The 20,802-nt window shown below is 38.8% G+C and overlaps 1 protein-coding gene across 7 annotated transcripts in view; it reads left to right on the top strand.

Moving 5' to 3' along the window:
- Window positions 1-568: 568 nt before the first annotated feature.
- The window catches only part of ALMS1 (ALMS1 centrosome and basal body associated protein), a 249,616-nt gene continuing 229,382 nt past the window's right edge, over window positions 569-20,802 (top strand). For 4 of the 7 annotated variants that reach the window (XR_011425978.1, XR_011425977.1, XM_070235326.1 and 1 more), the window contains exon 1: window positions 569-1,072. Coding sequence is in view for 4 of the 7 variants with exons in the window: in XM_070235326.1 (XP_070091427.1) it covers window positions 773-1,072 (300 nt within the window). In the remaining 3 variants the exon portion in view is untranslated. The remainder of the gene's footprint in view (window positions 1,073-20,802) is intronic. The other 3 variants (XM_070235329.1, XM_070235328.1, XM_070235330.1) reach the window with 3 other exon arrangements.

Below are 20,802 nucleotides of genomic sequence, written 5' to 3'. Positions count from 1 at the left end.
AAATTTTTTTTTTAAAAAAAAGCCCTCATGGTATTCTGATTTTCTGGACATCTATGGTAAAATGGGGAGAATGCCTCTTTTTCTCTTTAAATTCTTTTTGAGAGGAGTACCAAAAATAGCATTTTTGAAGATTCTTACCAAATAAAATAAATAAATAAGTAAAATAGCATTCACAAGCATCCTACGTGACGGCCAATTATCCTCATTTTACGGAGCCTCAGTTACACCGCTCTAACTGGTGACGCCAAGAATCAAACTCTCATCTTTCTGATGCTTTTCCACTGCTAGGGTCAAGTGCCCACCATACAGTCTGTCACACAGTAGGCCACTCAATCTTTAAACATTTATAATTTCAAGTTTGGTTATCATGGTTCGTCCTAGGGTCTGATCTCCCCTCGGTGCACCGGCAAAATTTAGTTTTGGCCCCCCATGCCGAGGACTAAATTCTCCCCTCCCCCGAGAGGAGCTCAGTCTGGGTTTATTGTGACCTTACAGTACTGTGAACAAGAGCCCAGCCCGTGACGGGGCGCGAGGCGGCGGCTACTCCCGTCGCCAGCCCTCCACCTCCGCCTTCGCGCCCGTCCCCGCGGGGCGTCCTTAGCAACGCGCGCGCTCACTACGCGCCCCGCCCAGTCCGCGCGGCTAGGCGCGGGGCGCGAGGCGGTCTTTGCGCCTGCGCGCGGCCACAACCGCCAGTCGGCTCTCTGCCCCGCCCCGCCTGCCCCCCTCCTCTCTCCTCCTCCTCCTCAGCCTCCTAGAGCCAGACACCAATATGGAGCCTGAGGACCTGCCGTGGCCCGGCGAGCTGGAGGAGGAGGAGGAGGCGGCGGCGGCGGCGGCGGAGGAGGCGGGGAACTTGGATCAGGACGAAGTGTCAGTTGTGGAGGAGGCGGAGGAAGAGGAGGGACGGGAGCTGGACGCGGACTACGAGAGTCAGCCTCGGGAGAGTACTGACGACGAGGACGACGAGGAGGCCAAGGCCTGGCTGCAGGCGCGCCCGGGCGCGACTTTTCCTCCGCCGCCGCTGCCGAAGCACCGCTACCTGGAGGGCGAGCGGACCTGGCCGGAGAAGGTGAGCTGGGCCGGGGCGAGGTGTGGGCCGCCGTCGGGGCCGGGGCACGGGTCATCCCTGGGCGCTCTGCCTGCCCTCTGCCCCGTCTGCCTCCTGTTCGCTGCCTGTCACGGTGCCTGACTAGGAACAAGCGCGCTTTTAAGGGCTTCTGGGCCCGTCTCGCCTCCTGGGCCGCGACGCTTGCCCAGGTTCTGTCTGACTACTCCAACTCTCCGGTTCTTTCTGACAAAGACCTCTCTTGTTTCCTCCCCCTCGGTGGGTCCCGGGCCTTTTGAATGACACCAGATGTTCAGAGGAGGCCGTATTCCCAGTGTGTATCGTTACGAAGTCCTTTTAGGGGAGGAGGTGGGGCTTCTCGTGCCTGAAGGAGGGGAAAAGGGCTGGGTAGGAGTGGAGAGAGTGGTTACCTGGGAACTATCTTGTTGGGGAGACAATTTGGAGCTGAGTCTGCAGGACTCCCCTTGAGGGAGTAGTGTGGATTATGTACACCGCATGATTAGTCAGTCTCAAGAGGCTCCTCGCCGACTGTGCTTCTCTGGACCCTTGTTTGTAGCAAGTAAGGGGTCCCCTGCCGGTAGGAGGGGCTTAGCTTTGCAGGAGGTTTATGCTGCAGCTCCAAACAGTCTGGAGAACGAGAAAGCGCAAGGAAATTTCAGTGTGGAGGAGGAGCTCATTTTATAGTTGAAAATAATTGCATTTAATTGATTGCTTTTCAGGGAGGAAAAAACGTTTCCTACACAATTCGGATATCAAGTCTTCAGACATTTATTAAGTTTCTAATCTGTGCAAGGTACCTTGCGGAGACAAAAAGAAGCCTAGGGTTTATTGTCTAGGACTGCTCTTTAGACAAGATGTAAACTGTGCAGAGTGCAAGAACAATGCACAACAGTCGAAAAGACAGAGAAAAGGCTATATGGACCTGTGCTGTTCAGTACTGTAGTCACTAGCCCTGTGTGGCTCTTTACATCTTAATTAGTTAAAATTAAATAAAATTAAAAATTCCGTGCCTGTGTTGTACTAACCACTTTTCACGTGCTCAGTAGCCACACTTGACTAGTGGCTGCCCTATTGGACAGTGCAGATATAGAATAGATCCATCATCACAGAAAGTTCTATTGGACATTGATACTATAGACTGTTGATCATTGAAGAGCAATAGTTGTTTTGCCTGGTAAATAGTTCAGTGGGTACTTAATTCATTGAGCATATATTAGTGAGTACTCACCATGGGCCACACATTGTGCTGGATGCTAAGGAACCTTGGTGAACCCAAACTTTTTTTTTTATTGAGTTCATAGTAGTTTACATCATTGTGAAATTTCACTTGAATGTTATTTCTTGTCCGTCACCACTTATGTGCTCCCCTTCACCCCCTGTGCCCTCCCCCCACCCTCCTTCCCCTGGTAATCACTAAACTGTTTTTAGTCCATGTGTTTCTTTATATTCCACATATGAGTGAAATCATCTGGTGTTTGTCTTTCTCAGTCTGGCTTATTTTCTTAGCCTAATTCCCTCCAGGTCCATCCATGTTGTTGCAAATGGGATGATTTGTCTTTTTTTGTGGCTGAGTAGTATTCCATTGTGTGTGCATGTGTGGGTGTATATATATATGTGTGTATGTGTGTGTGTGAGTGTGTATATACCACATCTTCTTTATCCTGTCATCGATCGATGGGAACTTGGATTGTTTCCATGTCTTGGCTGTTGTGAATAGTGCTGCAATGAACATAGGGGTACATATGGTACTTTGGATTGTTGATTTCAAGTTCTTTGGATAAATACCCAGTAGTGGGATAGCTGGGTCATATGGTGTTTCTGTTTTTAGTTTTTTGAGGAATCTCCATTCTGTTTTCCATAGTGGCTGAATCAGTTTGCATTCCCACCAGCAGTGTACAAGGGTTCCGTTCTCTCCACACCCTCTCCAACATTTGTTATTTTTAGTCTTAGTGATTATAGCTATTTTGACAGGTGTAAGGTAGTATCTTAGTGTAGTTTCGATTTTCATTTCCCTGATGATTAGTGATATTGAACATCTTTTCATGTGTTTCTTGGCCATCTGTATATCTTCTTTGGAAAAATGTCTGTTCATATCCTCTGCCCATTTTTTGATCGGGCTGTTTGTTTTTGTGTTGTTCAGTTGTGTGAGTTCCTTACATATTGTGGAGATTAACCCCATGTCGGATATATGATTTGCAAATATTTTCTCTCAATTGGTGGGTTGTCTTTTTGTTTTGATCCTAGTTTCTTTTGCCTTGCAGAAAAGCTCTTTAGTCTAATGAAGTCCCACTTGTTTGTTTTTTCTTTTATTTCGCTTGTCTGAGAAGACATGGTGTTCGAAAAGATCCTTTTAAGTTCGAAGTCAAAGAGTGTACTACGTATATTATCTTCCAGGAGTTTTATGGTTTCAGGACTTATTTTCAAATCTTTGATCCATTTTGAGTTTATTTTTGTGTATGGTGTGAGATAATGGTCTGTCTTCATTCTTTTGCGTGTGGCTGTCTGATTTTCCCAACACCATTTATTGAAGAGACTATCTTTTCTCCATTGTATTTCTTGGCCCCTTTGTCAAAGGTTATCTATCTGTCCATAGATGTACGGTTTTATTTCTGGGCTTTCAGTTCTGTTCCATTGATGTGTGTGCCTGTTTTGTACCAGTACCATGGCTGTTTTGATCACTATGGCTTTATGGTACATTTTGAAGTCAGGGATTCTGATGCCTCCAGCTTTGTTCTTTTTTTCTCAGAATTGCTTTAGCAGTTCGGGACTTTGGTTGCCCCATATGAATTTTAGGCTTCTTTGTTCTATTTCCGTGAAGAATGTCATTGGTATTCTGATTAGGATTGCATTGAATCTGTAGGTTGCTTTGGGTAGTATGGACATTTTAACTATGTTTGTTCTTCCAGTCCATGTGCGTGGAATCTCTTTCCATCTCTTTATGTCATCATCTATTTCTTTCAGTAATGTCTTATAGTTTTTATTGTGTAAGTCCTTCACCTCCTTGGTTAAATTTACTCCTAGATATTTTATTCTTTTTGTTGCAATTGTAAATGGAATTGTATGCTTGAGTTCTTTTTCTGTAAGTCCGTTATTAGAATATAGAAATGCAACTGATTTTTCTAAGTTGGTTTTGTACCCTGCAACTTTATTGTAGTTGTTAATTATTTCTAATAGTTTTCTGATGGATTCTTTAGGGTTTTCTATATATAAGACCATGTCATCTGCAAACAGTGAGAGTTTCACTTCTTCACTCCCTATTTGGATTCCTTGTATTCCTTTCTCTTGCCTAATTGCTCTGGCCAAAACCTCCAGTACTATGTTGAATAAGAGTGGTGATAGAGGACATCCTTGTCTGCTTCCTGTTCTCAGAGGGATGGCGTTCAGTTTTTCCCCATTGAGTATCATGTTGGCTGTGGGTTTGTCATAAATTGCCTTTATTATGTTGAGGCAATTTCCTTCTATCCCCATTTTACGAATTTTTATCATAAATGGCTGTTGGATCTTGTCAAATGCTTTCTCTGCATCTATTAAGATGATCATGTGGTTTTTATTCCTCAGTTTGTTAATGTGGTGTATCACGTTGATTGATTTGCGGATGTTGAACCATCTCTGTGTCCCTGGTATGAATCCCACTTGATCATGATGTCTGATCCTTTTGATGTATTGCTGTATTTGGGTTGCCAGTATTTTGTTGAGGATTTTTGCATCTTTGTTCATCAGCGATATTGGCCCGTAGTTTTCCTTCTTTGTGTTGTCCTTGTCAGGCTTTGGTATCAGAGTGATGTTGGCCTCATAGAATGTGTTAGGAAGTGTTTCATCTTCCCTGATTTTTTGGAATAGCTTGAGAAGGATAGGTATTAAATCCTCTCTGAAAGATTGGTAGAATTCCCCAGGGAAGCCGTTTGGTCCTGGGCTTTTATTCTTTGGGATGCTTTTGATTACTGTTTCAATCTCTTTACTTGTGATTAATCTATTCATATTATCTATTTCTTCTTGATTCAGCTTTGGGAGGTTGTAAGAGTCTAAGAATTTATCCATTTCCTCTAGATTATTCATTTTGTTGGCGTGTAGCTTTTCATGGTATTCTCTTATAATCCTTTGTATTTCTGTGGTGTGCATTGTTATTTCTCCTCTTTCATTTCTAATTTTATTTATCTAAGCTTTCTCTTTTTTTTCTTTGTAAGTCTGGCTAGGGGTTTGTCAGTTTTGTTTATCTTCTCAGAGAACCAGCTCTTTGTTTCATTGATCCTTTCTACTGCCTTTTTGTTTCAATAGCATTTATTGCTGCTCTGATTTTTATTATTTCTCTTGTTCTCCTGACTTTGGGCTTTGTTCTTCTTCTTTTTTTTTTTTGAGGAAGATCAGCCCTGAGCTAACGTCTGCTGCCAATCCTCTTCTTTTTGCTGAGGAAGACTGGCCCTGAGCTAACATCCACGACTATCTTCCTCTACTTTATATGTGGGACGCCTACCACAGCATGGCTTGCCAAGTGGTACCATGTCTGCACCCGGGATCTGAACCGGCGAACCCCAGGCTGCCAAAGCGGAATGTACGCACCTAACCACTGTGCCACTGGGCCGGCCCCTGTTCTTCTTTTTCTAATTCAGTTAGGTGTAGTTTGAGAATGCTTATTTGGGGTTTTTCTTGTTTGTTAAAGTGAGCCTGTATTGTGATGAATTTCCCTCTTAATATGGCTTTTGCTGCATCCCATATTACTTAGTACGGTATGTTTTCATTTTCATTTGTCTCCACATATTTTTTGATTTCTCCTTTAATTTCTTCAGTGATCCGCTGGTTGTTTAATAGCATGTTGTTTAGTTTCCACGTCTTTGTCCCTTTTTAAGCTTCTTTCTTGTAATTAATTGCTAGCTTCATAGCATTGTGATTGGTAAAGATGCTTGTTATTATTTCAATCTTAAATTTATTCAGGCTTGCCTCGTTTCCCAACATATGGTCTATCCTTGAGGATGTTCTGTGCACACTTGAGAAGAATGTGTATTCTGCTGTTTTTGGATGGAATGTTCTATACATGTCTATTAAGTCCAACTGGTCTAGCATTTCATTTAATTCCACTGTTTCCTTGTTGATTTTCTGTCTGAGTGATCTATCCATTGACGTGAGTGGAGTGTTGAGGTCCCCTACTATTATTGTGTTATTATTAATATCTTCTTTTAGGTTTGTTAATAGTTGCTTTATGAACTTTGGTGCTCCTGTGTTGGGTGCATATTTAGAAGTGTTATTTCTTCTTGATGGAGTGTCCCTTTGATCATTATATACTGTCCCTCTTTGTCTCTCTTTACCTGTCCTTTCTTGAAGTCTACTTTGTCTGATATAAGTATTGAGTCACCCGCTTTCTTTTGTTTGCCTTTATCTTGGAGTATTGTCTTCCATCCCATCAGTCTGAGCCTCTGTTTGTCACTGGAGCTGAGATGTGTTCCTGGAGGAAGCATATTGTTGGGTCTTGTTCTTTAATCCATCTTGCCACTCTGTGTCTTTTTACTGGAGAATTCAATCCATTTACGTTTAGGGTGATTATCAATATACAAGGGCTTAATGCTGCCATTTTATCACTCGTTTTCCAGTTCTCCTGCCTTTCCTTTGTTTCTCGTCCTGTGTGTTTTAGTCTACCCATTGAATTATGTAGTTTTTTATGTTGTGTTTCTTTGTTTTCTCCTTATTTATTATTTGTGTCTCTGTTCTGCTTTTTTGTTTAGTGGTTACTGTGAGGTTTGTATTCAAAATCTTGGAGATAAAATAGTCCATTTTCTGATGGCCTCTTATTTCCTTAGACTAAACTGATTCAGTCCCTCTACTCTTCCCCTCCTAAGTTTTTTTTCTTACATCTTATTCCATCTTGTGTTGTGTGTTTGTGGTTAAAATGACAAAATTATTTTTGCTTTTGGTGTTTTCCTTCCCTTTATCTTTTTTCTGTTTGAGGAAGATCAGCCCTGAGCCAACTGCTGCCCATCCTCTTTTTGCTGAGGAAGACTGGCCCTGCGCTAACATCCATGCCCATCTTCCTCTACTTATATTATATGTGGGATGCCTACCACAGCATGGCTTTTTCCCAAGTGGTGCCATCTCTGCACCCGGGATCCGAACCTGCAAACCCTGGGCAGCTGAGAAGCGGAACTTGTGAACTTAACCGCTGTGCCACCGGGCCGGCCCCACCTTACCTTTATCTTTAATGCTATACTTGAGTATTTGCTAACCTGTTCTGATGTATAGCTACAATTTTCTGATTCTGTCTACCTATTTATCTCCTTACTCTGTGCTTTGTAACCCCTTTCTCCTTTTTTTTTTTTTTCAGGTCTGAGGGCCTTCTTGAGGATTTCTTGGCGGGGGTGGTGGGGGTGGTGGTGGTGGTGTCTTGTGGCTACAAACTCCCTTAGCTTTTGTTTATCTGGGAAAATTTTTATTTCTCCCTCATATCTGAGGGATATTTTCGCTGGATAGAGTATTCTCAGCTGAAAATTTTTGTCCTTCAAAGATTTGAATATGTCATTCTAGTCTCTCCTAGCCTGTAGGTTTCTGCAGAGAAATCCAGTGAAAGCCTGATAGGGGTTCCTTTGTAGGTTATTTTTTTCTGCCTTTCTGCCCTTAGTATTTTTTCTTTGTCATTTACTTTTGCCAGTTTCACTACTACATGCCTTGCCATAAGTCTTTTTACATTGACATATTTAGGAGATTTGGTAGATTTGGTAGTGTCTTTCCACATGGATTTCACATCTTCTTCCCCAGTTTTGGGAAGCTCTCTGCTATTATCTCTTTGAACAAGCTTTCTGCTCCATTCTCCATCTCTTCTTTCTCTGGAATACCTATAATTCTTATGTTGTATTTCCTAATTGAGTCGGATGTTTCTTGGAGACTTTCTTCTTTTTGTTTTAGTCTTAGCTCTCTCTCCTCTATGTGGATCATTTCAACATGTCTATCCTCGATTATGCTGATTTGCTCCTCTGTGATGTCCGCTCGAGTGTTCAGGGAATCCATATTTTGTTTTATCTCATCCATTGTGTCTTTCATCTCTAGTATTTCTGATTGATTCTCCTTTGTAGTTTCAATCTCTTGTGAAGTAGCTCCTGAACTCATTGAATTTTTTCTCTACATTCTCTTTTAACTCGTTGAGATTTTTGATTATAGCTGTGTTGGATTCTCTCTCATTTAGAGTACATATTTCTGTGTCCTCGGGACTGATTTCTGGGTACTTGTCATTTTCTCTCAGTTCTGGAGATTTAATATAATTTTTGATACTGCTAGAGGGCATGGCTATGTTTTTGCACATCCTGGTATTATTTGGTGGTGGTTACCACCTATCACCACTGGGTGGGAGTCAAGAGCCACGTGTTCTGAGCCCTCTGCAGTCTGCAGAGATACCAGGTGCTGGAGCCAGCACTGCGCAGCTGGAGGGGAGCGGTGCTTTCTTCTGCATGATCTCGCTATCTGCTTTCCTGGGGTGTTGGCTTGATGAGGTCACCCCCTAGAATAGCTTTCACCCTGGTAGAGGGCTTCCCTCTAGGCTGCATGGCCCTCGAGGATCTTTGACATTCCCATGAGTGAATGTTCCCTTCCTCCTTCCTTCCCTCTTGGAGGTGGCGTGCGGTCCCAAATCACAGTCTTCTGGGGAGGGAGAAAAGTTTTCTCTTACCCCATTCCACCTCTTCTGAGGGGGAGCTCCAGCCTCTCCGCCCTTCATCGTGTGGCTACCTGGGTCTCTCATATGTCTTTTGCATTGTGCTTGGACATCCTCTGTTGGAATATGAATGTCTTTTCATTGTATGGTGGTGGGGAGAGATTACCGGGAGAGCTCTCTCTGCCATGATGCTGACATCACTCCCCAAACATTTTATATCTCTGTCTTTGTAGTGTTCATAGTGTAGAGAGGGAGGCAGACAAAATTTAGTTGGTTACATAAATGAACATGGGATATCTTTCCATTTATTTATATTTTCTGTCAATTTATTCAATAATATTTTGTAGCTTTTAGAGTGTAAATTTTTCACTTTTTTTCTTACTCTATGTATTTTATTCTTTTTGGTGCTATTCTAAGTGGATTTTCTTTAAATTTCATTTTTGAATTGTTCATTGTAAGTCTATGAAAAGACGGTTGAGTTTTGTATTTTGACCTTGAATCCTGTAACTTTGCTGAACTTGTTTGTTAGTTCTAATACATTTTTGGTGGACTCTGTAGGATTTCCTATATGTAAGACCATGTCAAATGTGAATACATATAATTTCATTCTTCTTTTCATATCTGGATGCCCTTTATTTATTTTTTCTTGCCTAATTTCCTTGGCTAGAACCCCCAGTGTAGTGTTGAATAGAAGTGGAGAGAGTGGATATCCTTGTCTTATTCCTGATCTTAGGGAGAAAGCATCAAGTCTTTTACTAAAGGTATGTTAATTGTGGGTTTTTCATAGATGTCCTTATCAGATCGATGAAGTTCCCTTGTATTCCTAGGTTGTTCAGTGTTTTTATCATGAAAGGGATATTGGATTTTGTCAAATTATTCTCTTAACTGGTGTATTATGTTAATTCATATTAAGTTCTTAAGTCAAGTGTGCATTCTGGGAATAGTTTACTTCATCATGGTGTATAAATATTTCATTTGTTGCTGCGTGTAGGAACATATATGTATATATACACACTAATTTGCTAGTGTTTTTTTTTTTTTTTAAGAATGTTTGCCTGTAAATTCCCAAGATACTGGTCTATAGTTTTCTTGTGTTGTTTTTGTCTGGTTTAGTATCAGGGTAATAATGCCCTCATAAAATGTGTTGAAAATATTCCTTCTGTTTTTGGAAGAGTTTATGAAGGATTGGCATTAATAATTCTTTGACTGTTAGATTATACCATGTGGTTCTGAGCTTTTGTTTTCGGAAGTATTTTAATTACTAATTTGCTGTCTTTTCTTGGTATAGGTCTATTCAGATTTTATATTCCTTCTTGAGTCACTTCTGTTTGTTTGTGTTTTCTAGGTATTTGTGTATTTTCTCTAAGTTACCAGATTTCTTGACATACAGCTTTTCATAGTATTCTCTTATAATTCTTTGTATTTCTGTAAGATTGGCAGTGAAGTCCTCTCTTTAATTTCTGACTTTAGTTATATGAGTACTCTCTTTTTTTCTTGGTGAGTCTAGCTAAGGGTTTTTCAATTTTGGTGATATTTTCAAAAACCCAAATTTTGTTTTCATTGATTTCCACTCTTCTCTATTTCTCTTATTTCCATTTTGGTTTTAGTTCCTTCCATCTGCTTTTTTTTTAGGTTTAGTTTTTTATGTTCTAGTTTAAGGTGCAAGCTTAGGTTGTTCATTGAGATCTTTATTCTACAGTTATGCCTTGCTTAATAATGGGGATATGTTTGAGAAGTGCATCGTGAGACTATTTCATTGTTGTCTGAACATCTTAGAGTGCACTTACACAAACCTAGATAGTATAGCCTACTATACACCTAGGTTATATGGTACTAATCTTATGAGATTACATCATTGTAAATGTAGTCCATTGTTGACCGAAATGTTGTTATGCAGCTCATGATTGTATTTGTAATGTATGTTTATAGCTATAAATTTCCCTCTGAGCGCTGCTTTAGCTGCATTCCATTAGTTTAGGTATGTAGTGTTTTTATTTCAAAATATTTGAAAAGTCTCTTTATGATTTCTTTCTTTCTTTTTTTTGATGAGGAAGATTGGACCTGAGCTAACATCTGTTGCCAATCCTCCTCTTTTTGCTTGAGGAAGATTGTCGCTGAGCTAACATCTGTGCCAGTCTTCTTCTGTTTTGTATGTGGGGTGCCATCACAGCATGGCTTGGTGAGCAGTGTGTAGGTCCATGCCCAGGATCTGAACCTATGAACCCTGGGCCACTGAAGCGGAGCATGTGAACTTAACCATTATGCGAGTGGGCCAGCCCTGTAATTTCTTTTTTTGACCCAATGGTTATTTAGGAGTCCGTTGCTTAATTTGCACCTGTTTGTGAATTTCCTCCTGTTAGTGATTTCTAATTCCATTCTATTTTGGTTGGAGAATATAGTTTTCATGATTTCAGTTACTTAAAATTTTTCAGGCTTGTTTTAAGGGCTAACATGTGGTCTGTCTTGGAGAATATTCCATGCGTGCTTGAGAAGAATGTGTATTCTGCTCTCTAGGGTGGAGTGTTCTATAATGTCTATAGATCTAGTTTGTTTATAACGGTGTTCACATATTATATTTCCTCACTGGCGTTCTGTCAAGGTGGCTTTCTTAAAATTAATTAGTAGACTTTTGCAGTTTTGTTTGTACAGAAAAATCGAGCAGAAAGTATAGAATTTCTGTGTACCTCCTCTCCCTCACCTATTTTCCCTATTAACATCTTGCATTAGTGTGGTCCATTTCTTACAATTGGTAAACCTGTGTTGATACATTATTATTAATTAAAGATATAGTTTGTATTAGGGTTCACTCTTTGTACATTCTATGGGTTTTGACAAATGTGTGACATATATTCACTATTACAGTATCATACAGAATAGTTTCACTGCCTAAAAATCCCCTGTGCTCTACCTATTCATCCCTCTCTCCTTTCGTCTCAAACTCTGGCAACCACTGATGTTTTTACTGTCTCCATTGTTTTGTCTTTTCCAAAAAAGTCATACAGTTAGAATCATTACAGTATGTAGCCTTTTCAGAATGGCTTCTTTCACTTAGCAATGTGCATTTAAGCTTCCTCCATGTCTTTTCATGGTTTGATAGCTCATTTTTTTTCGTTCTTTATTTCTTTTTCTTTTATTGTGGTAAAATATGCATAACATAAAATTTACCGTTTTAACCATTTTTAAGTGGTGTTAAGTACATTCGCATTGTTGTATAACTGTCACCACCATCCATCTCCAGAACTTTCTCATCTTGCCAAGCTGAAACTCCAACATCTCTGCCATGTCTGAGTCTGGTTCTGATGCTTGCTCTGTCTCTTCAAACTGTTTTGTTTGTTTGTTTGTGTCTTTTAGTATGTCTTATAATTTTTTGTTGAAATCCAGACATGGAGTGAATGAATATGATATGAAAGGAACTGAAGTACACAGGCCTTTAGTGTAAAGTTTTATATTTATCTGGTTAGAGGTGAGATTGTGTTTGTTGTAGCTGTAGGTATCAGAGGCTAAAATTTCCTCTGGAGATCCTGTTTTTGTCTCCCTTGGTATCTTTGGGTTTCTCTGAGGACTTCTTAAATAAGGTCCGAGATATGCTATTCTTTCAGTTATATTCCCCTGTTATTAGCAGCAGCCCTATTGATGCAGTGATAAGGTATGGGTGGAGGGGAAGTGCTCTATAGTCCTCTTATTAGGTCTTAGTATTTCTGATGGGCTGTGACCTTTATTAGGGTTTCTCATTGTTCTCCCTTTAAGTGAGACAGGAAGGGTAGAAGGGCCTGGAGTTGGTTATTTCTCTTTTATCATGTTGAAGGCTAGAGCAGGCTGGAACAGGCTGGAGTTGAGTATTTCCTTTCTCTTAGGTCGCTTAGTCTCTAGTAGAACCCGGGTCAGTTAGACTGTGGTAAAATAGTTTCTTTTGAGGGCAGGTCTTATTAAGAACAGAATGCTCTGGGCATGTTTCAAAATGGCTACTTTTCACCTCCGTCTGCCAGAAGCAGGAGGAGATTTTTCTCTCCTCTTAACTGTGGGAACCTGGTACAGTTCCTGGAGGTAAAACTCTTAAAAATGTGGGGGCCTCTCCAAGGCTGAGTTTCCCTGGAGTTTTGAAATCTCAAGATTATTCACCCTGAGCCTCTAGCAATTTGTTGATTATAATTTAGGTTTTCCTACTGTAGTGTGGGTTCCTGTGGTGGTATGTGCTTCTGGGATTCTGTTCCAGTAAGTTGTGATTCTCTGTATCTGCTTGTCTGTCTCTCCAATTTTGGGGACTGTGGTTTGCCCTTGGTTTCAGTTCTCTGATGAAGAATTGTTACTTTTCCGTTTGTTGGGCTTTTTAAATTTTTGTGGGGATGGGAGTGATAACTTCCTGACCTCTTGTGTGCTGAACCAGATCTCTGTTTTGTTTTTGTTGTTTTTTGATAGACTTTACTTTTTAGAGCAGTTTTAGGTTCATAGAAAAATTGAGTGGATAGTACAGAGATTTCCCGTCTACCTTCTGACCCCACACATGCACAGCCTGCTCCACTATCAACATTCCACACCAGAGTGGAGTACATTGTTTCAATAGATGAACCTACATTGACATCCAAAGTCCATAGTTTACATTAGAGTTCACTCTTGTACATTCTGTGGTTTTTGACAAATGTGTAATGGCATGTAACCACCGTTATAGTACCATATAAGGTTTCTCTATGTCTCTTCATGGCATTGTAGCTCCTTTCTTTTTTAGTGGAATGATAGTCCATTGTCTGGATGTAACATAGTTTGTTTATCTATTCACCTACTAAAGTGTATCTCAGTTGCTTTCAAGTTTTGTCAGTTATGAATAAAGCTGCTCTAAACATCCGTGTGCAGGTTTTTTTATGGATGTAAGTTTTCAGTCCATTTGGGTCAATACCAAGGAGCATGATTGCTAGATTGTATGCTAAGAGTATGTTTAGTTTTGTAAGAAACTACCAAACTGTCTTCCAAAGTCACTGTACCATTTTGCATTCCCACCATTGTTCAGCAATTAATGAATGAAAGTTTCTATTGCTCTGTACCCTCAGCAGCATGTAGTATTGTCTGTGTTTTGGATTTTGGCGATTCTAATAGATGTGTAGTGGTGTCTCATTATTTTAATTTTTGGTTCCTTAATGATACATGATGTTAAACATCTTTTCGTATGCTTATTTTCCAGCTATATATCTTTTTTGGTGAAGTATCTGTTCAGATCTATTGCCCATTTTCTAATCAAGTGGTTTGTTTTTGAGTTTTAAGACTTCTTTGTATATTTTGGTTAACAATCCTTTATCAGATATGTCTGTTGCAGATATTTTCTCCCAATCTGTGGCTTGTCTTCTCATTCTCTTAACATTGTCTTTCACAGAACAGAAATGAGTCCAATTTATCAATGATTTCTTTCAAGGATTGTGCCTTTGGTGTTGTACCTAAAAAGTCATCCCCACACCCAAGGTCATCTAGGTGTTCTCCTATGTTATCTTCCAGGAGTTTTATAATTTTGCATTTTACATTTACATCTGTGATCCATTTTGAGTTAAATTTTGTGAAGGGTGTAAAATATGTATCTAGATTCGGTTTTTGTATGTTGATGTCCAGTTGTTCCAGCACCATTTGTTGAAAAGACTATTTTTGCTCTGTTATATTGCCTTTGTTCCTTTGTCAAAGATCAGTTGACTATAATTATGTGGGTCTATTTCTGTGCTCTATTCTCTTACAGTTATCTGTCTTTTTTTTTTTCCCAATACCATACTGTCTTGATTGCTGTAGCTTTATTTTAAGTCTTGAAGTCAGGTAGTATCAGTCTTCCCATTTTGGCTTTTTCAATTTTCTCTTGGCTATTCTGGGTCTTTTGCTTCTCCATATAAACTTTAAAATCAGTTTATAAATATCTACAAAATAATTTGCTTAGATTTTGTTTGGAATTGTGTTCAATCTATACATCAAGTTGGGAGGAATTAACATGTTAACAATATTTAGTCTTCCTAACCACAAACATGGGATATCTGTCCATTTAATTAGTTCCTCTTTGATTTATTTTATTTTTATTTATTTGTATTTTTTTGAGGAAGATTAGCCCTGAACTGACATCTGCTGCCAATCCTCCTCTTTTTGCTGAGGCAAACTGTCCTTGAGCTAACATCTGTGCCCATCTTCCTCCACTTTATATGTGGGATGCCCGCCACAGCGTGGCTTGACAAGCAGTGCATAGGTCCATACTCAGGATCCGAACTGACGAACCCCGGGCTGCTGAAGTAGAATGTGCGAACTTAACCACTATGCCACTGGGCCAGCCCCCCTCTTTGATTTCTTTCATCAGTTTTATGGTTTCCCTCCTATAGATCTCATACATATTTGGTTAGATTTATACCTATTTAATTTTATTGCAGTGCTAATGTAAATGATATTGTTTTTAATTTAAAATTCCAATTGTTCGTTGCTGGTATATAGGAAAGCCATTGATTTCTGCTCTTTTTTTTAAACGTTCAAGAATCATCTGCAGAATCTCTGTCCATCCACCTTTTGAAAGTGGTGTATAGAAGTCTAATTATTGTTGAATTGTCTATTTCTCTTGTAATTTCTATGAATTTTTTTTTTTTTTTTGAGGAAGATTAGCCCTGAGCTAACTATTGCCAGTCCTCCTCTTTTTTGCTGAGGAAGCCTGGCCCTGAGCTAACATCTGTGCCCATCTTCCTCTACTTTATATGTGGGACGCCTACCACAGCGTGGGGTGCCAAGCGGTGCCATGTCCGCACCCGGGATCCAAACCGGCGAACCCTGGGCCGCCGAGAAGCGGAGCATGTGAACTTAACCGCTGTGCCACCGGGCCAGCTCCATCTATTAGTTTTTAAGTGGGATATTTTGGGGCTCTGATGTAGGGTGCATATATATTTTTAATTGTTATATATTCTTGAGGGATTGACGCTTTTATTGTTCTGAAATGTCCCTCTTTATCTTTAGTAACTTTTTTGTTTTAATATGATTTGTCTTGATATTACTATAGCCACTTTACCTCTTATATGATTATTTGCATAGTAAATCTTTTTTCCCATCCTTTTACTTTCAACCTGTTTGTATTTTTGAGCCTAAAGTGTCTATCCTGTAGACAGCATATAGTTGAATCTTGTTTTTCATGCAATCTAACACAATGTATTCCTTTGATTGTTTAATTCATTCACATTTAGTGCTATTGATATGTTTGGATTTATATCTGCTGTTTAACTTTTTATTTTCTATGTATCTCATGTCTTTTGTGTTTCTTTAGCCCTTTTTACATTGCACTTTTTGTATTAACTATTTTTCTCTTGTATTATGTTAATTCTAATGATTTTCTTTTTAAGATTTTATTTTTCCTTTTTCTCCCAAAGCCCCCTAGTACATAGTTGTGTATTTTTAGTTGTGGGTCCTTCTAGTTGTGGCATGTGGGATGCCGCCTCAGCATGGCCTGACAAGCGGTGCCGTGTCCATGCCCAGGATTTGAACCGGCAAAACCCTGGGCTGCCGAAGCAGAGTGCATGAACTTAACCACTCAGCCACAGGGCCGGCCCCTCTAATGATTTTTAAATTGAAATTCTTGAGTTATTTTCCAGTGGTTGCAATGTGCATCTTAATTTATTAGAATCTGCTTCAGATTCCTTAGGACTTAGTTCCAAAGAAATATACGAACTTTATGCCTATAGAGCTGCATTCCCTACTCTCCTTTGAAAACTATTACTGTTATGCATATGTCTATATATTTTACATACTCAGCAATACGTTATTATAGTTAATACTTTATATTAGGTCTTTTGAAGAATCAGAGAGAAGGGAGAATAACAAGTATGTGTTTGTAGAATTTGTTGTATTAACCTTATTTTCCCTTTTTTGTGCTCTTCATTTCTGCCCTTCTTTTGAGTTACCATTTGGTGTCATTTCCTTACTCCAGTATGACCTTTGTGCTGTCATTGTCAAATACGTTTATATGTTATAGGCCCAATGGTACAATTAGATATATATGATTTCATAAAATTGCATATTAAATCAGTGAAGGGAAGAAATGTGCAGTTATACTGTCTTTTGCAATTACCTGCAAAATTGCTTTGATTGGCACTCTGTTATTTTGCATAAATTTGAATTACTCTCTGGTGTCACTTGCTTTTATCCTGAAGAACTTCCTGTAGTATTTCTTGTAAGACAAGTTCATTATCAACAAATTTTCTGTTTTGGTTTATCTGCAGATTGAAAAATTTTTTAAAATTTAATTGTGGTAAGATACATATAACATAAAATTTAGCATCTTAACCATTTTTAGGTGCACCGTTCAATAATGTTACATCCATTAACATTGTTGTGTAAACAATCTCCAGAAGTCTTTTCATCTTGCAAAACTGAAATTCTATACCCATTAAACAACTACTTTTCATTCCATCTCACCCCAGCCCCTGGCAACTACCGTTCTACTTTGTCTTTCTATTGACTTTTCTGGGTACCTCATTTAAGTGGAATCGAACAGTATTTGTCTGTTGTGACTGGCTTATTTCAGTTAGCTAAATGTCATCAAGGTTTATCCATGTTGTAGCATGTGACCAGAATACCTTCCTTTTTAAGGCTGAATAATATTCCATTGTATGTATATACCACATTTTGTTTATCCAATTATCAGTTGATGGACACTTAGGTTGCTTCCATCTTTTGGCTATTGTGAACAGTGCTGCTGTGTACATGGGTTTGCAAGTATCTCTTTGAGAGCTTGCCTTCAATTCTTTTGGATATATACCCAGAGGTGAGATTCCTGGATCATATGGTAGTTCTATTTTTAATTTTTTGAGAACCTTCATCCTATTTTCCACCGTGGCTGTACTATTTTATATTCCCACTAACGGTGCACAAGGGTTCCAGTTTCTGCACATCTTGGCCTACAATTGTTTTCTATTTTTTTTAATGATAGTAACCATCCTGATGGGTGTGAAGTGGTATCTTATTGTAGGTTTGGTTTGCATTTCTCTAATGACTAGTGATGTTGAGTATCTTTTCATGTGCTTATTGGCCGTTCATATGTCTTTGGAGAAATGTTTGTTCAAGTTCTTTGCCCATTTGTTAATTGGGTTATTTTTGTTGTTGTTGAGTTTTAGGAGTTCTCTATATATTCTGACTATTAATCCTTTATCAGATATATGATTTGCAAATATTTTCTCCCATTCTGTGGGTTGCCTTTTTACTCTGTTGGTAGTATCTTTTGATATGCAAAATTAAAATTTATTTTTATTTTTTTATTTTTCAGATGTACATCATAATATATTTTGAATTCTGTGTAGATTACATCATGTTCACCACCCAAAGACTAATTATAATCCATCACCTCACATGTGAGCCTAATCACCTCTTTTGCCCTCCTCCCTCCCCTCTTCCCCTCTGGTAACCATCAATCCAATCTCTGTTGCTATGTGTTTGTTTTTCATTGTTTTAATCTTCTACTTATGAATGAGAGCATATGGTATTTGACTTTCTCCCTCTGACTTATTTCACTTAGCATAATTCCCTCAAAGTCCATCCATGTTGTCACAAATGGCTGGATTTCATCCTTTCTTATGGCTGAGTAGTATTCCATTGTGTATATATACCACATCTTCTTTATCCATTCCTTTGATGGGCACATAGGTTGCTTCCAAGTCTTGGCTATTGTGAATAAGGCTGCGATGAACACATGGATGCATGTAACTTTATGCATTTGTGTTTTCAAGTTCTTTGGATAAATACCCAGCAGTGGAATAGCTGGATCATATAGTAGATCTATTCTTAATTTTCTGAGGAAACTCCATACCATTTTCCATAGTGGCTGCACCTCTATGTAGTGTACACCACCAGTAGTGTGCAAGGGTTCCCTTCTCCCCACATCCTCTCCAACATTTGTTGTTTCCTGTCTTGTTAATTATAGCCATTCTGACCGGATTGAGGTGATATTCCATTGTAGTTTTGATTTGCATTTCCCTGATAGTTAATGATGTTGAACATGTTTTCATGTACCTGTTGGCCATCCGTATATCTTCTTTGGAGAAACGTCTCTTCAGATCTTTTGCCCATTTTTTAATTGGGTTGTTGGTCTTTTTGTTGTTGAGATGTATGAGTTCTTTGTATATTTTGCATATTAACACCTTATCCGATATATGGTTTGCAAATATCTTCTCCCAATTGTTAGGTTGTCTTTTCATTTTGTTGGTGGTTTCCTTTGCTGTGCAGAAGCTTTTTAGTTTGATGTGGTCCCATTTGTTTATTTTTTCTCTTGTTTTCCTTGCCCAGTCAGACATGGTACTTGAAAATATGCTGCTGAGACCCATGTCAAAGAGCATGCTGCCTATGTTTTCTTCTAGAAGTTTTATTGTTTCAGGTCTTACATTCAAATCTTTAATCCATTTTTAGTTGATTTTTGTGCATGGTGTAAGATGATGGTCTACTTTCATTCTTTTGCATGTGGCTGTCCAGTTTTCCCAACACCATTTGTTAAAGAGACTTTCCTTTCTCCATTGTATGCTCTTGGCTCCCTTGTTGAAAATCATTTGACCATATAGGTGAGAGGTTATTTCTGGGCTCTTTAATCTACTTCATTGGTCTGTTTGTCTGTCTTTATACCAGTACTACACTGTTATAATTACTATAGCTTTTTAATATATTTAGAAATCAGGTAATGTGAGTCCTCTGACTATTCGTTTTCAAAATTGTCCTGGCTATTTGGGGTCCCTTGAGATTCCATGTGAGTTTTAGGATGGATTTTTCTATTTCTACAAAAAACACTGCTGGGATTTTGATAGATGTTGCATTAAATTGTTAGATTATTTGGATAATATGGACATCTTAACAATATTAAGTCTGTCAGTCCATGAACATGGGATGCCTTTCCATTGATTTGCTTTTTTAAAATTTTCTTTTAGCAGTGTTCTGTAGCTTTCAGTGTATAAGTCTTTGCCTTCTTAGTCAAGTTTGTTTCTGTGTTTTATCCTTTCTGATGCTATTGTTAATAGAACTGTTTTTGTAATTTTCTTTTTGAATTGTTTATTGTTAGTGTATAAAAATGCAACTGATTTTTGGTTGTTGATTTTGTATCCTGCAACTTTGCTGAATTCATTTGAGTTCCAACACAACTCCTGTGTGGAATATTTAGGATTTTCTACATATGAAATCATGTCATCTGTGAATAGAGATAATTTTACTTCTTCCTTCCTTTCCAGTTTGGATGCTTTTTATTTATTTTTCTTGCCTAATTGCTCTGGCTAGGACTTCCAATACTGTGTTGAATAGAAGTGGCAAGAGTGGACATTTTTGCCTTGCTACTGATCTTAGAGGAAAAGCTTTCGGTTTTTACCATTGAGTATGATGTTAGTTGTGGGCTTTCGTAAATGGCCTTTATTATGTTGAAGTACTTCCCTTCTATTCCTAGTTTGTTGAGTGTTTTTGCAAGGAAAGAGTGTTGAATATTGTCAAATGCTTTTTCTGTATCAATTGAGATGATCATGTGGTTCTTCCGTCATTCTCTTAATGCAAGGTATTACACTGATTGATTTTGTATGTTGAACCATCCTTGCATTCCAGGGCTAAATCGCACTTGATTGTGGTGTATAATCCTTTTAATATGCTGTGAATTCCATGTGCTAGTATTTTGTTGAGAATTTTTGCATCAATATTCATGAGGGATATAACATCTGTAGTTTTCTTGTAGTGTTTTCTTCTGGCTATCTCATGTCAGGGTAATGCAGACCTCATAGAATGAATTAGAAGTGGTCCTTCCTCTTCAGTTTTTGGGAACAGATTCAGGAAGATTGGTGTTAATTTTTCTTTAAATGTTTGGTAGAATTCTGCAGTGACGCCATCTGGTCCTTGGCTTTTCTCTGTTGGGAGGTTTTTGATTACTGATTCAGTCTCCCTGCTAGTTGTAGATTTGTTCAGATTTTCTGTTTCTTTATGATTCTGTCTTGGGAGGTTGTGTTTCTAGGAATTTATGCATTTCTTCTTGGCTAGCCAATTTATTGGTGTACAGTTGTTCATAGTATTCTGTTCTAATCCTTCTTATTTCTGTGGCATTGGTTGTAATATTCCTTCTTTCATTTCTGATTTTATTTTTGAGTTTTCTTTTTTTCTT

This window comes from Equus caballus, chromosome 15 (assembly GCF_041296265.1).
Source record: "Equus caballus isolate H_3958 breed thoroughbred chromosome 15, TB-T2T, whole genome shotgun sequence".
Classification (NCBI taxonomy): domain Eukaryota; kingdom Metazoa; phylum Chordata; class Mammalia; order Perissodactyla; family Equidae; genus Equus; species Equus caballus.
Note: the sequence above shows the minus strand (reverse complement) of the source record. Positions and strands in the feature narration are given on the sequence as shown.